The sequence below is a fragment of the Glycine max genome, chromosome 14, assembly GCF_000004515.6.
Source record: "Glycine max cultivar Williams 82 chromosome 14, Glycine_max_v4.0, whole genome shotgun sequence".
NCBI lineage: Eukaryota > Viridiplantae > Streptophyta > Magnoliopsida > Fabales > Fabaceae > Glycine > Glycine max.
The window spans coordinates 49,451,019-49,465,787 of NC_038250.2; the positions used below are offsets into that span (position 1 = coordinate 49,451,019).

At 31.4% G+C, this 14,769-nt stretch overlaps 2 protein-coding genes across 3 annotated transcripts; one reads left to right on the forward strand and one right to left on the reverse strand.

Moving 5' to 3' along the window:
* Positions 1–2,253: 2,253 nt before the first annotated feature.
* On the forward strand, positions 2,254–4,506 carry LOC100786032 (GDSL esterase/lipase At1g23500). The gene is made up of 5 exons (XM_003544339.5): positions 2,254–2,434; positions 3,106–3,236; positions 3,522–3,749; positions 3,926–4,181; positions 4,277–4,506. Exons 1-5 carry the CDS (start codon positions 2,254–2,256, stop codon positions 4,504–4,506), a joined length of 1,026 nt encoding a protein of 341 aa, XP_003544387.2.
* Positions 4,507–5,570: 1,064 nt separating this feature from the next.
* Positions 5,571–10,080, reverse strand: LOC100785504 (la-related protein 1C). Of its 2 annotated transcripts, none has more exons than XM_006596472.4 (6): positions 9,308–10,080; positions 8,476–9,019; positions 8,253–8,397; positions 8,067–8,157; positions 6,367–6,438; positions 5,571–6,213 (listed from the first exon to the last, which is right to left on the reverse strand). In XM_006596472.4, exons 1-6 carry the CDS (start codon positions 9,806–9,808, stop codon positions 6,010–6,012), a joined length of 1,557 nt encoding a protein of 518 aa, XP_006596535.1. In that variant the 5' UTR covers positions 9,809–10,080; the 3' UTR covers positions 5,571–6,009. The 2 variants fall into 2 exon arrangements, with proteins under 2 accessions (XP_006596535.1, XP_003544386.1); XM_003544338.5 differs by having other exon boundaries at positions 8,476–9,046; positions 9,308–10,079.
* Positions 10,081–14,769: the final 4,689 nt, after the last annotated feature.

The following is a 14,769-nucleotide window of genomic DNA, read 5'->3' on the forward strand; positions in this document are numbered from 1 at the left end:
CTGAGATATCCAAATAACCGAATACTCCTAATCGTTTTGTGTTTGGTTATAATTATAAAAAATGTTTTTTAATTAAAAGTGAATTTTAGTTTGTTTGGGTATGACAATTTTATCATTGTTTTTTATTACAAAATTATATAAAAGATCTTATAAGTACTTATAAAATAACATGCTAGTTTAGAAAAAAAAAAAGCACTTATAAATGTTGTAAAAAATACAATGCACCATATATGTCCATTAAGCTAACAACTACATATGGCCGATAGATAAAATGAAAACTGCATATATATTTTTTAAGTTAACAAGCATGTTATTAAAGTTTTACTAATTAATATTTATGGATAGAAAGCGCTAGCAAGATGGAAAATCGTGGCACAATGAACAAATTGATTCAAATGTACAAGTTAAACAAAAATATATGTCAATCCAAATGAACAGGCTAGCCCGCAGCCCATGAAACATTTTCTTTTTAACTATTCTCTAATTGTTTACACGCTAAATAATTATCTGCTATGGAAATCAAACAATATATATATATATATATATATATATATATATATATATATATATACACACACACATATATATATATATATATATATACTAGATATAAAAATATAAAAGTCTAATGAATATTAAAAAAATAATTTACACAACGGTTATCATCTTGAGCACAATTTTATATAAAAAATATGATAAAAATGTTAAATTTCTTTAATCACCAAGACATTTGACAAAAGCATATAATGTTGATTTATAAAGTGTTTAAATTTTATACTAGTATACATTAGTTATTGTATTTTTATTAAATGATATATTTATCTATCATACACATTGCAAAAGCTATGTTAAATCATATTTTTTTAAAAAAACTAAGCAAAACATTATCTTAAATTCTAATTAGCATGAATTTGAATTTTATATCTATTTATTTATTAATATGCATTGAATAGGATTGAGCTTTTGAGTTTTTATTAAATGGGTATATTTAACTTTCTTACACATTGCTAAATCATGTTAAGTCATATTTAAAAAAATATATTTTTATCTTAAATTCTAATAAGCATGATTTTTTATTATTTTTATATCTATTTATTTATTAATATAAATTGAATATATAGGATTGAGTTTTTTGTTAAATGATATATTTAACTTTCATATACATTGCTAAAACCATGTTATGCCATATTTAGTAAAAATAAAATATATTTATCTTAAATCCTTATATTAACATGACTTTTGAATCTTATATCTATTTATTTATCATACATTGAATAAGTTTGAATTCTTGAATTTTAATTAAATGATATGCTTAACTGTTGTATACATGTTTTTTAGGCCACACATTCTCTAATAAAAAGACAATATTTCTCAAGACCATTATGAATGACAAAATTTTCAGTCTTCCTATAAGCAATTAAGTAATTTAATATTCATAATTCAAACTCAAGATATTTGATTAAGTTAAAATAATCAAATACCAATTGATCCACACATTTATTAGTTTGTCATACACATGACTAAAATTTTCTTAAGTCATATTTACAAAAACTAAAACATATTTTATGATAAATTTTAAATAACATGAATTTTGAATTTATATCTATTTATTTATATGATAAAACTTTATATTTATTTATTTATTAATATACATTGAATAAATAGGATTGAATTTTTGAATTTCCATTGAATGATATATATAGAAGATTTTAATTGTTTGTCATATGCGTGGCCCAAACCATGTTAAGTCATATTTACCAAAACTAAAGCATATTTTATCTCAAATTCCAATTAATATGACTTTTGAATTTTATATTTTTTTATTTATTAATACACATTGAATAAGACCGAGTTCTTGAATTTTCATTAAATGAGATATATAGAATTTTAAGCCTTGTAATAAAGTTATAACACTCCCTAATTTAGAAACACTAAAACATGTTTATCCTAAAAATCATAACACGAATTTTTAATCTTATATATATATATTTATTTATTTATATACATTAAATGGGCTTTACTTGTTGAATTTCTAATAAATGAGATTTATATGGAAGATTGAACGGCTTGACTTGTTAAATTTCTAATATTAATTCCCATAATTATGCCTAGCAACAATGTTGATATGTGTCGATAAATACTATCACTACGTTTCAAGAAAGTCATCACTGAGGAAGTAAAATGGATCGGTTATCTTGGGAGAGACTAGTAACGTTTGTGTTAGTTTTTTTTGCCATCGGATTTCCCAAAGCAATGGCTGTTAACGGAACAATTCCAGCATTGTTTTCATTTGGAGACTCAATCCTTGATACAGGAAATAATAACAACCTTCAGACATTAACCAAGTGCAATTTTCCTCCATATGGAATTGATTTCCAAGGAGGAATACCTACAGGAAGATGCTGCAATGGAAAAACTCCCACAGATTTGATAGGTAATTAACTATATATAATTCCCAATATATACATATTCCATTCCCTTTACTCCATGCATATACATATTTTGCTTCGACAGTGGAGATATAAAGGGCGCTAAATATTCTCTTATTTTTTTATGATGGCGCCAATATTCTATTCGAAAGCAAATGATATAGAAGATTATATGCATAACATATATTCTTTTTGTGCAGTCAAACAACATATATTCTTCTTGAAAGTATATTTTTCTATACTCCGGGTTGTCCAATTAATATCTTTTTTAAGAGCTCTTTTATTCTTCTTGTAAGTATTTTTAAGAAAATATTTATGTAATAGTAATAAAATATTTTTAATTTTTTTACTAGAAAAAATATTTACCTAATATATTTTGATGATGTCACTGCTCCCATAAAAAATTAAGTGGAGATATTTGATTCATAAAAAATATACTCTCAGACCTATAAAAACAAATAACCTTTTGTACTTGTTTCTAATTCCTATGAATAAAAAAAATAAAACAAAAGACAACACTATATGGGTTGAAAATGTGCACAATTGTTTTGCCAAATAATATTAATGGTATTTTAATGTAGTTTTGATTTTGGACTCATTCTCCTTTAGTTCACGATATCATAATCCAAAAATTGTTTATAATATGACTTGAATAATGTGAATGTGTTATATGTAGCGACGGCTTTGGGTATAAAAGAAACAGTGGCAGCATATCTTAGTGGGAACTTGAGCCCTCAAGACCTCGTCACCGGGGTATGCTTTGCTTCTGCTGGTTCAGGAATTGATGATCTCACTGCTCAAATACAGGTCTTACAATATCAATACATGCATTTTTGTTTGTCCATATGATTTGTGTTAATTTATTGCTTTCTTTTTTTTTGGGGGGGTGAATGAATAATATTAAGGAGGTTAAAATTAAAGTCTGTGGGGAAACAAGTCTGAGGTACATCAGCTCTTAATTCCGAAACAACGAAATCAGGAACAAAAGCATAAACATGAAAATTAACATCAACACTTAAAGCATGCTTATTTATGTTATTGAATGTTTTGTATTCCTTCATTTCTTAACATTCTTATGTGTGTCATGAGCAGGGAGTTCTTTCACTGCCAACACAACTGGGAATGTTTCGAGAATACATAGGAAAGCTGACAGCACTTGTTGGACAACAACGAGCCGCTAACATCATATCCAACAGTGTGTATCTTGTTTCTGCCGGCAACAATGACATTGCCATTACCTATTCTCAGATATTAGCCACAACACAGCCTTTCCCCTTATATGCCACACGTTTAATTGACACCACTTCAAATTTCCTCAAGGTTCACCACCTTCAAACTTCAATTTACTTTATCATTAACATTGACACGAAAAATAAACATATATTAACACACACAAAAATTATATCAGAGTGACATATTCAATGCCTAATTCTAGGGCAGACATATACATGCATTTTTACTGTAATATTAATTATATATATAATTACAACTTGAAGAGTCTATATGAACTTGGAGCAAGACGAGTGTGGGTACTAAGTACATTGCCACTTGGATGCTTGCCTGGAGGTAGAACTGTGGCAGGGGGACCATTAAGGATTTGTGCACCCTTTGCGAATCTATTTGCGCAGACATTCAATGGCCAATTATCATCAGCAGTTAATTCTATCAGAACCACCCTTCCCAATTATGACATTAGGTTCATCGATGTCTATACTCCTCTCTTTAATCTCATAAATAATCCTCAGCCAGAAGGTCATTTTCTATACAATATTAACTTAACTGTGTAAATTATATTAACACTTGTTAATCGTTAATATATATGTTAGTTTGCTTCATAATAATTTCAGGGTTTGTAGATGTCTCAGAAGGGTGTTGTGGGACTGCGCCATTTGGAGTTTCAGGAATATGTAGCCTTTTCAGCTTGTGCCCAAATCCTTCCTCATACGTTTTCTGGGATTCTGCCCATCCAACTGAGAGAGCTTATAAGTTTGTTGTGTCTACTATACTACAATCACATACTAATAATGTTTCGAGCTCTTTTGCTTTTGCTCCATTTAATTCTTCACTCTCAAATTAATGTATATGACTTAGAAATGGAGAGAGAAGCATATAGATATATAGTAAGTATTACCCTTAAACTTAAGGACCGGAATTAGTTACTAGTTTTTTCTTAACAAGTCAAATTATTATTAAAGAAGACACTAGCACAAGATGTGCCAAGGCAGTTACAAAAGGCATGAGTTGTGCATAATTACATGAGAAATTTATTAATTATCATTGTAAGATTTTATTTTTCTTTTAATAATTTTCTCTTCTGAACTTCCTCTAATTTATCTGCCCATCATATATGCAATCATGTATTCCTTACTCCATCAATCTGCTAAAAGACACGCTGCAGCATCAGTCCTCTCATCCTCTGTAACCAGTAGCAATTTTACACGCAAAACAACGCATTCCACTTGCTACAACACATTATTTTCACCGAAACTCATCATGATCTTCTGCTATGCCTTTCCTTTACACTTCTTTCCTTCATTAAATGGACCTTCTTCCATCCAAGCCCCCTTATTCTCCTCACCCCGTATCAAATACATATTCAAGGATTGAAACTCCACTTTGCTCGCTGTAAGCCAATTCTAGGACATAATATATATTTACATATTCAATAATTTCCATGACATGCACTTGTTTGTGCTGAAAAAACCATCTTATTCCTAGCCGTCTACACCGACCACAGCAAGCAGCAAACCACACCACCTGCCAACTAAAACATTTCATGCACGCTACCACCTTATATAATCCATGAGCACCCCCTTGTATATAAATTAAAAAAAAAAACTTACAGACAACTATTAATAACTCGAGAAACCAAAATATATTTTTCAATTTTCATGGTATAAAAAACAATATTTTACTCTAAAGGATTATAATTTCACATTTCAATCATTTATTTATGCATTTTTATTAACGTTTTCTCAGATTAGAAACAGAATTAGCCTCCCATTTACTTACTTCCAATCTTCACATGCACGAGTTCGATTAAGATAAAATAACAAATAACATCCACAAGAAATACATTGACTCTAGTAAACTAACTAAATCAATCTAGAAAGAAAAAACTGACTTTGGATAAACAATCTCTAGAGAGAAAAAAAAAAAACATGTTAAAAAAACAGCAAAAACTGTAATGCGTAAACTCACGGTACAAAACATAATTAGTCATCCATCCAATGAGAAAGCCAAAATGAACAACCTAGCTTAGCCAAACTCCACTCATACCACCAATAAGAGACTTATCTACAACTTCTATCATAAAATAAAAAATAAATAGGAAAAAAAAAATCCACAACGAATGTCATCTATACAAACCAATAACCTCGTTAAATCCGCCTCAATCAAAATTCTGAACTTTTATGTTTAAATTAACTTTTCTCTTTTCTCTTTGGACCTTAACAAAAGTAAATAACTTTTATTTGTTTCCGCTACATCACTCACTCAAAATTTATATCAAAATCGAGACTGAAGAAAGAATCAACTTCCACAATCTCTCTTTCCCATCATCACCGCTTGGCTTGGCTTTTTAAATGCTGCTCTTAGTAGCATCACCACCGTTTGGCTGTGTTGGACTTTCATCTGCAGTGGTTTCTTCCAAGATGATAGTTTGAAAATTAGCTGTAAGATTATTGTGTGTTGACCCACTAGGAGATATTGAACCAGAATTAGATCGTCGCTGAGCAGAGGGCAGCCATCTCATCCACTCGTTAAGTCTCCTTAACTTGTCACCCTGCAATCAAATTTGAGAAAGAAATGACCGTTAACAAAGGTATTATAACTTTAAACATATCTCGCTGCTTCACCTACCAACAAAAGAGATGTATGTGTGCAAGTGCATAATATGAAACAGTGACATGAAAAATACTAGAACATAAGAGCTTACTTGCACTTCCACAACAGTAGAAGTTCTGAGAGAGTCAAGTATCAACTGAATGTTGGTTGTCAAATTTTTAACCTGAAAAAAAAATCCATATAGCAAAAACAAACCTAAGGTGCAAAATATTTATGAAAATTCATCATTCATGTCAGAAGCATGATCAGGCTTCTAAGATATTACAAAAACAAATCAATAACAAATAGTCACTAATCACAACACAAAACTATGGTTACAATAACAACTCTTGCATCACAAACTCTAGTAGAAGATTAGATATTGATTAAGGGCATCATATCTTTTTAAAGTGCATGTGCACTGAAATTCAGGGAATGACAGTTTGAAATGTGAGATGTTACATAGTAATTTCATTTTATTCATTTCATTTTTAAAAATTCTCAAATAAGAGAATGGTAACTCAATAAAAAATAATTATTTCATTTCATTTTCCTCTAAACTCTCTAGAAGATATTGAGTGCACAAATACGAACAAGTTCAGGGGAAAAAAGATATTGAGTGCACAAATAAGTATTATGCTTTATGAGTGACCAACATTTTATACATCATATTCTAAGTTGCAAAATAGGAGGATGAACACAACAATAGACAGGTGACTTTTCAGAAAATCCAATTTCATCACTTGCCACCCTTGATAGCATTCCAATAAACTGATCAGCTGACAATAAATCCATAAATATTTTAATTTGAAAAATAGTCACATTAAAATAAGAAGTCAGATGCCTAATTGAAGAAATTCCTTATTATGTTGATGTTCCATTTAATAATGGAAATAAATTTGCAATAGATCATGCTTGGACTGCTGCATGTTTAAAGTAGCATCAATCCCACTGATCATGTCGCACTTGAACTGCATGAGTTGCAAAAGATCTCTAAGTATAAGATCCAGAACAAATACCAAATCTAAAGCTCACTCAAGCACCTACACCTAGTCACTACTAACCAGTTGTTTCAAGGACTATACCATCCTTACAGAATATATCAAGGCAAAGGAAAAAAAAAATGTGGCAGCATAATTAAAAAAAACTATAAAATAAAATAAATCAAAATCCCAAAAACTAAATTAGATGAAGAGTCAACTTGACTATCTAAAGCTAGCTGAAGCACAGGCCATCCTAAACAGTACTATACATCGTACGCACCAAAATCATAGTGTGTATTCAACCTGGAAATTTCAATACCATGAATTACTAAAAAAGTATCCAAAGAACTTGCAAAAGTAATATTTGAAAAGAATTACAACTCAAACAGTTACAAACAACAAATATCAAACTTCTATGTCTAGGATTAACATCAATAAAGATGCACAAAAAAGTATGTTAAAATTCATATTATTAGGGGAAAAAAAGGTCCAACTTCCTCATTTCTGCCGGCCATCAGCAGCAGCATTACTTTCATAAAGATGGAATAAGTAAAATAATCAACTTCAAAGTGAGAAATATGTCTTTCCTGATAAGAGATATAGCAAAGTAGTCATTAGCATGCAAAAGTGTACCAAATCATAGATGCCAAATAAGTTGTGTAACGAAAAATCTTCAACGGAAACAATCTTAAAAAAGCAACAAAAAATGCTAGATAATTACTACTGCAAGTCAAAGATTTACTAAAGCATACAACCAATAAGTATAACATTAAAAGGCTCTACATAAAATATGCAGGAAGTATTGCTAGACCAAGCACAAATAACTTACTCGAGGAAAGTCTGCTATCAAAGTAACAGGAACCCAACCCTGTTCGTCCATTTTAGACCTTAAAAATGCGTCTTTCACTAAATTAGCATCACTGCAAAAAAAAAAAAACAAATGACGAATGAATAGAAAATTCAATTGTCAAAGATTTATTGATAGACAAAATAATAAACAATAGATTAATGTTACCTAAAGTAATATTCAATTTGGTAGACTATCATATTAGAGAGAGGAGATTCTGCGGCAGAGAAGAACGGTGTAGGAGGAGGGCTGTGAGTGAAGAATGGCATACCCGTAAACTGTTCCACTGTTACTGGTTGATAGTAATAGAACTCTAAAATGGAAAAGAAAAAACATTAGTTAGATTTTATTTTATGCAAACACAATTGATGGAAAGGAAAAATAAACTAACCAGGAAAACTGATGGGGTTAGCAAATGGTCCAATAGGCTGAGGGCCCACAAATGCAGCGGTATTAGGTGGTGGGTGCCTCAGTAATCCTCTTGGAGGCATCCTTGGTTGAGGTAGAAAAGCATCTCTAGCATTCACATAATTTCCACGATCTTGATGATCACGCCTGCTACCATAACTATTATGATAGGAACCATCTCCTCGTGGATGAGGCCCAAAATAACCCCTACGAGAGGAACCCCGATATTCATTCATTGCAGGCACAAAACCCCCAACCAATGGTCTTGCATCCCAGTTATTGTTCCGGTAATGATCTCTTGGAGCATGGTCAGGGACACCTGGTACCATATTACCATAGCTAACTGGTGGGAGCTGGTATACAGGAAAAGGCGGGGGCGGGGGCGGCGTTGGGGGAGGGTTGGAGAAGTTGCTCTGTGAAGGACCAGATCCAGTGCTGCTGCCACCTACCCGCTTCATCGATCTTTGTCTACTAGGCACATTATAATTTGGTGCAGAACTAGGTTTTGCAATAGTAGTCGCTTGTTTCTGAGGAGATTGTGAAGTCATTGGCCACTACAACATATAAGAAGGTCACGCAAACAGATAATACCCAACATTTACCATTATTCACCAATACTTAAAATCCTTTCATACCAAGATAATGCAAAAAACAAAAACCTTACACATAGACTGAATTTTATAATTGGGGATTCTTTCTCCTTGCTACATTTTTATATATTTTTTTTATAAATAAATAAACTAAACAGAGAATTAACCACACAAGGAAAGAAAAAAAAACAGAGCAGGGAATTAGGGTATGTATTTGAACCAAACCTGAGAAGTGGAGAGTGATCCATCATCGGTAACAGTCTTGGAGGACGATTCAGCAGGCAATTTAGCAGAACCTTTGGTGGACGCAAGCAAAGTGGGCCATGATTCAGCAGCGCCCATTACAGGCCCAGTCTCGACGACGACGACGCCGTTTGAGGGCTTGTTCCAAACGGGCTTTTTAGAACAATCCGCATTGCCTTCAGCGCCATCGGAACTATCTACATCACCAACCGTATTAGAATTATCCACCGGCGACGACACCGGAATCACCTCCGATGACGGGGCTTGATCAGCAACCAGAGACGAGGACGACGACGAGGACGATGACGGCGGTGATTGGTGAATGCCGCCCGCCGATTCCGGCTCGCCGCCGCGAACTACCTGAGCCCACGGCGAGGGAAGATTTTTTCGCGGGAACTTGGGGCTGTTGCCGTCTCCGGGCTGCGCCGGTGACGGAGCACTGGGGGGCGAGTGGTGGTTTGAAGATTTAGCAGCAGTGACCATTGATAATTATGGTTTCTAGTTTTTTTCCTTTTGCCTTCTCAGAGTGACAAAACAAAGTGCAGGCTGCAGAGATTGATCAGTGTAGAAACAAAGGGATGAAAAAATAAACAAATCGGTAAATTAAAAGATAAAGAAGAGAAGTAATATTAAAAATAAATATATGAGTTAGGGTTTCTCTGGGTAGAACAGATCTTAGTTGGGGGAAGAACCCTCAGCACAAAAACTGCGATCTCTCCTCCTCCCCTTTATGTTTGTTACTGTTATCTCTTCTCTTTTGTCACACAACAGTATAAAAACAATTAACCCTACTTTTTTCAATTTGCTTAGTGTGAAATTATATTCTTAGTTTTTTTATTCTTTTATTGTTAAATTTAGATTTTTATTTTCTTGAAATTCACTATTAATTAATAAAATACTGCTGAAATTTTTATATCTTTTATTCTAAAAATATAATTTAGTAATTTCATTATATTAATTTTTTTTATCATTTTACAAGTTTATGCAAAAAATTATTTAAAATAGGAAATAGATTTTTAACTTGTTGTATTATCTTTCTTATGATCTAATTGAAAGTTTATATATATATATATATATATATATATATATATATATAGAGAGAGAGAGAGAGAGAGAGAGAGAGAGAGGGAGAGGGAGAGAGAAGTAAACATTAGATAATGGGTTCATGAATTGATACTTTTTTATTTATTAATAATGATGAGCTAATTTTTTCTTTAAAAAAGTAAAACTGATAGAGAATCAAATTATCTTATTTATATTTTTTTATATTTTTCTAATTAAAAGAAAATCTGCATAAAAATAAAAATTAAGAAAAATGTATTTTAAAAAAATAATGATATATTATTCTAAATTAAAAAAATAAAAGAAAATAAAAGTACAGATGGATAAATTCTTACGAATTACATAATCATGAAGTAATATTGTTATTATTGTAAGTTTTTTTTACTCCATGTCGTAAGTTTGAAATATATAAACTTTTTTTACAATCAATAGGGTATAAAATCATACTAGGAAATAAATAGTGTCTCTTTCTTTATAGTAGAAATCAAGGAAGAGGAAAGTAAACAAAGGATTATAATCTAACCTATGCTTTATACTAGTTACAAGGTGGGTGGTTCTACTTATTTCTCTGAAAATATGAGATGTTGATTATATTAATCTTTTTTAGAATTTCCCAAATTTCATGAATGATATAGCAAAATAGTGGTGTGACTTTGGCTTAATATATACCCTTTCTTGACGAGATTCATAGATAATTCAAAGTCAATTAATTTCCACAATTACTCCATTGTTTGAACTAGTAGATACTATACCATACACAAGAGGAAAGCCCAAAGTTCAACATCTATATATATAATGGTGCAAGCTCTAACCTTTTAAAATATATTTCAAATACTGTAAAAGTTTCTGTGCTATCACTGATAAGCCCACCGCAAGATGTTTATTTAATGATCATTTCATTTATTTTTAATTTAATGAAGCAGTGAGGAGGAGGAGCCTTTCCATTTTCATATATATATGCTTATACCAGGGGTGAAGGATGAACAAATTTGTTGGTGATGAACTTTACCTCACTCTATACTGAATTTCCTTTAAAGCTACCTGAAATGTTACTTTCAATCCATTAGTATAACCTTTGGCCAAATTTTGCTCTAGTTTTGAAGGTAAATTAAACAAGTCAAAACCCCATTCATATAGTCGAAACACACACATATTGTTAATAACAAAATATTACTTGTATGTTAATTTTCTTGTATATATTATGCATGTAGAAAATTTTACTTTTTTAACTAAGTTGTGTCTTTTTTCTTAGCACCCTTCAAGTATGAGTGCAAAGATCAAACTAAGATCTGTGAAGCTTTAAATATTAATAAGAGGTTTAATAAAAAAAAGTATTATGAATTTTGGTATGTGAGAAAATAATTTCTTAAAAAAATTTAGTAAACAGTTAGTTGATGGTTAAATTAATTAGGAGAGTGCAAAAAACATTAATTAAATAGATAATTAGAGAAATATTAAATTTAATATTTAAATGAGTGTAAAATTTAATCAATTATTTGGATAATAATTAGATTAATTAATTATATTTTTTTCTGTTGGGTTTTTAAAATCCGTAAGCCTATATATATTTATCTTGAGTATTATTATTGTCCCTATATAAATTGTTTTCGGCCCCTACTTCTAGGTGAAAACCCCATTTTACCCCTTTTTAAAATTCTCAATCCCTCCTTCTTTTCTCTTCCTTCTTCCCCGTGCCACCCCTCCTCCCTCTTCTCTATTCCCCAACTCTTTTCATTCTCAACCTTCTTCACTCCCTTCAGCGACACGTGCCCAACCCTTCTCCCTCTTTTTCCCCAACTCCTTTGAGGAACCTTTTTTTTTGTTATTTCTTGTTCAATGGAGTTACAATTTTGTTTACTTTTCCTAGAAAAAAAATATGTAATGGAATCGCAATTTCGTTGTATGTTTCGACATAGCGGAATTGCGATTCTGTTACATTTTTTTGGATTTATAATACCACAACGAAATTATGATTTTGTTGTGTTTTTTGTGTATTTAATTGAAAACCATAAAAAAGATAAGTCAAAAGTTGCATTCAATTAGGTCGGACTTTTGTTATTAAATTCTGAAAAAATGAAAAACATTTTTCTTACATCATCGTCACATTTAAGTTCCATACACTCGTATTCAACACCAACATCACATATGTAACATGTTGACGATAAAAAAATATCAAATAAAATTATGCAACCTTCGATGGTGTCCATAATTGTTTTCCTTAAAGTATCAAACATTGTGTCCTCACTTAATGTAATGACTTTAGGACCACTAAGATATTTAAACAATACCCTTCAAATAATGAAAGTATGTCACCATCGCAATACAAACATATACATTCTTTGCATTTTAAGCAATATGGTGAATATCAAGAAGCAAAGGTGTTGAATTGCACCAAACCCTTATTACTATTTATAATAGATGATCTATTGTTCTCTTGTGAGTCATACCAATGGTTGAGATTGTACCAACAATATAAACAATTTAGATTGTGTCTATATGTCTCAGGAAAAAAAATGTTTTGTCAATATGTCTAAAAAAAGCAGTGTTTAGCCAATAAGTGCAGTGTAACAGAACCATGATTCCATTGTTTTTTTCACCTCAACAAAATCACGATTTTGTTCCATTGTGGAAAACAATAACAACGAAAGCATAATTTTGTTGTGTTAAGGAGGTGCCAAAAAAATTTAAAATAGAATCATTTGTAATGTTTAGGTTGACAAAAAAAAATATACAACAAAATTATGATTTCATTACTACATTATACAACGGAATCATGATTATATTGTGTTGTGAGGTATGAAAATGAATGCACTACGAAATCATGATTTCATTGTACATTCTATTCAACAGAATCCCCAAAACAACAATTTTTTTCATCGTGCAACTAGGGCTACTTCATCAACACCTTGCATCATCACGTCAATGACCAAAACATGTTCCTAACATCCTGGTATGAGAACAATATTCTCTACCTCCACTACTTAGACAAGAAGTTCTATTTATGTCAACATTATACGTGTTTCGAATATCCATGAATCAACCCAAAAATGAAACCCTTCAATAGGTTTTTGTTTCTTGATCAAGAGAAACTGCACAAAGTTTTCCTCTAGAAGCTAAAAAGTAAGGTCACAATTAATTGAAAAAGTTATCCAACATTGCTGCAATTTCTCTTTTCAATTCAATGAAAAGGAAGGTGTTACGAAAATAATGGCAAATAGAAAACAAGAAATACGAAAATAAAGAACACTAAGAATTTACGTGAAAACCCAATAAGTAAAAAAAACCATAGGCAGAGGATAGAAATTCACTATGATCTCAATTGTGTTATAATAGTTTTGTAAAATATATAAAATGTAATAAAACCAAAGGAAATAATTAGTATATCAATGATATACTAATTAGAGAAAGTATCTAATATTGATACACTAATTGGGGAAAATATCAAGGATATCAATCTATTAATTAGAGAAAATATATGGGATATCAATCACAAATCCTCTAACATATTTTCTCTAAATATTTCTTCAACAGAATCCAATAAATTTTGGGTCAAAAATTCAACATATCTCCACCTTGACATGAATTCCATAATGCAATGAAGAAACCACAAACTCCAACTCTCTAGCAACAAATGAACCATCTCCACCTTTTCCACACAAAAGCTCCAAAGAGCTAAACTTATCAACCAAATTTAAACAATAGTTAAACTTGGCTATAGGAAAGGACTTAGTCGTCATATCTACAAGATTATCATGGGTACTGACTTTGCTCATAACTATAATGTCGTTACGAGTAATAAATTCACACACAAAATGATACCTTCAATATGTTTTGTCCTCTCATCAAACATTTGATCTTTAGAGAGGTAAATAGAAATTTGACTGTCACAAAACAATGTGCTTACCTGTAGGTCTCCACTAAGTTCACCAAATAGTCCCTTCAACCAAATAACTTCCTTAGAAGCCTTTGTACTCAACCTTTCAACTGATAGCACAACCCCTAATTGAGAAGACGTACCGTGTAAGAGATCTTCTTTTATCAAGGTCTCCCTAAAAATCTGAGTCAACATATCAAATGACTCCATCTTTAGTCCTTCCAAATTGCAAACAAACATCATTAGAGCCACACAAATATCTCAAAATCCACTGAAGTCCCTTCCAATACTCCTTGCCTTGGTTTGCCAAGTATCTACTAACTACACTAACTGAATACGCCAAATCTGGACACGAACAAACCATGGCATACATAAAAGAATCCACTGTACTAGAGTATGAAACTTGTGACATGAAATCAATATCATCAACTATCTGTGGACGTAAAGGGGATGGAAGCCTAAATTGAACCGCTAATGGAGTAGTAACTGGCTTGGCTTTTTGCATGTT

What these genes read in the sequence shown, in the direction of transcription:
- LOC100785504 (XM_003544338.5), bottom strand. Translation starts at nt 9,808, where the DNA reads ATGGTCACTGCTGCTAAATCTTCAAACCACCACTCGCCCCCCAGTGCT. An exon ending in TGATAGCAGACTTTCCTCGA is followed by an intron (nt 6,439 to 8,066) that starts GTAAGTTATTTG and finishes TTTTTTTTTCAG; the next exon opens with GTTAAAAATTTGACAACCAA. An exon ending in CTACTGTTGTGGAAGTGCAA is followed by an intron (nt 6,214 to 6,366) that starts GTAAGCTCTTAT and finishes ATTTGATTGCAG; the next exon opens with GGTGACAAGTTAAGGAGACT.
- LOC100786032 (XM_003544339.5), top strand. Translation starts at nt 2,254, where the DNA reads ATGGCTGTTAACGGAACAATTCCAGCATTGTTTTCATTTGGAGACTCA. An exon ending in AACTCCCACAGATTTGATAG is followed by an intron (nt 2,435 to 3,105) that starts GTAATTAACTAT and finishes TGTTATATGTAG; the next exon opens with CGACGGCTTTGGGTATAAAA. An exon ending in ATCTCACTGCTCAAATACAG is followed by an intron (nt 3,237 to 3,521) that starts GTCTTACAATAT and finishes TGTCATGAGCAG; the next exon opens with GGAGTTCTTTCACTGCCAAC.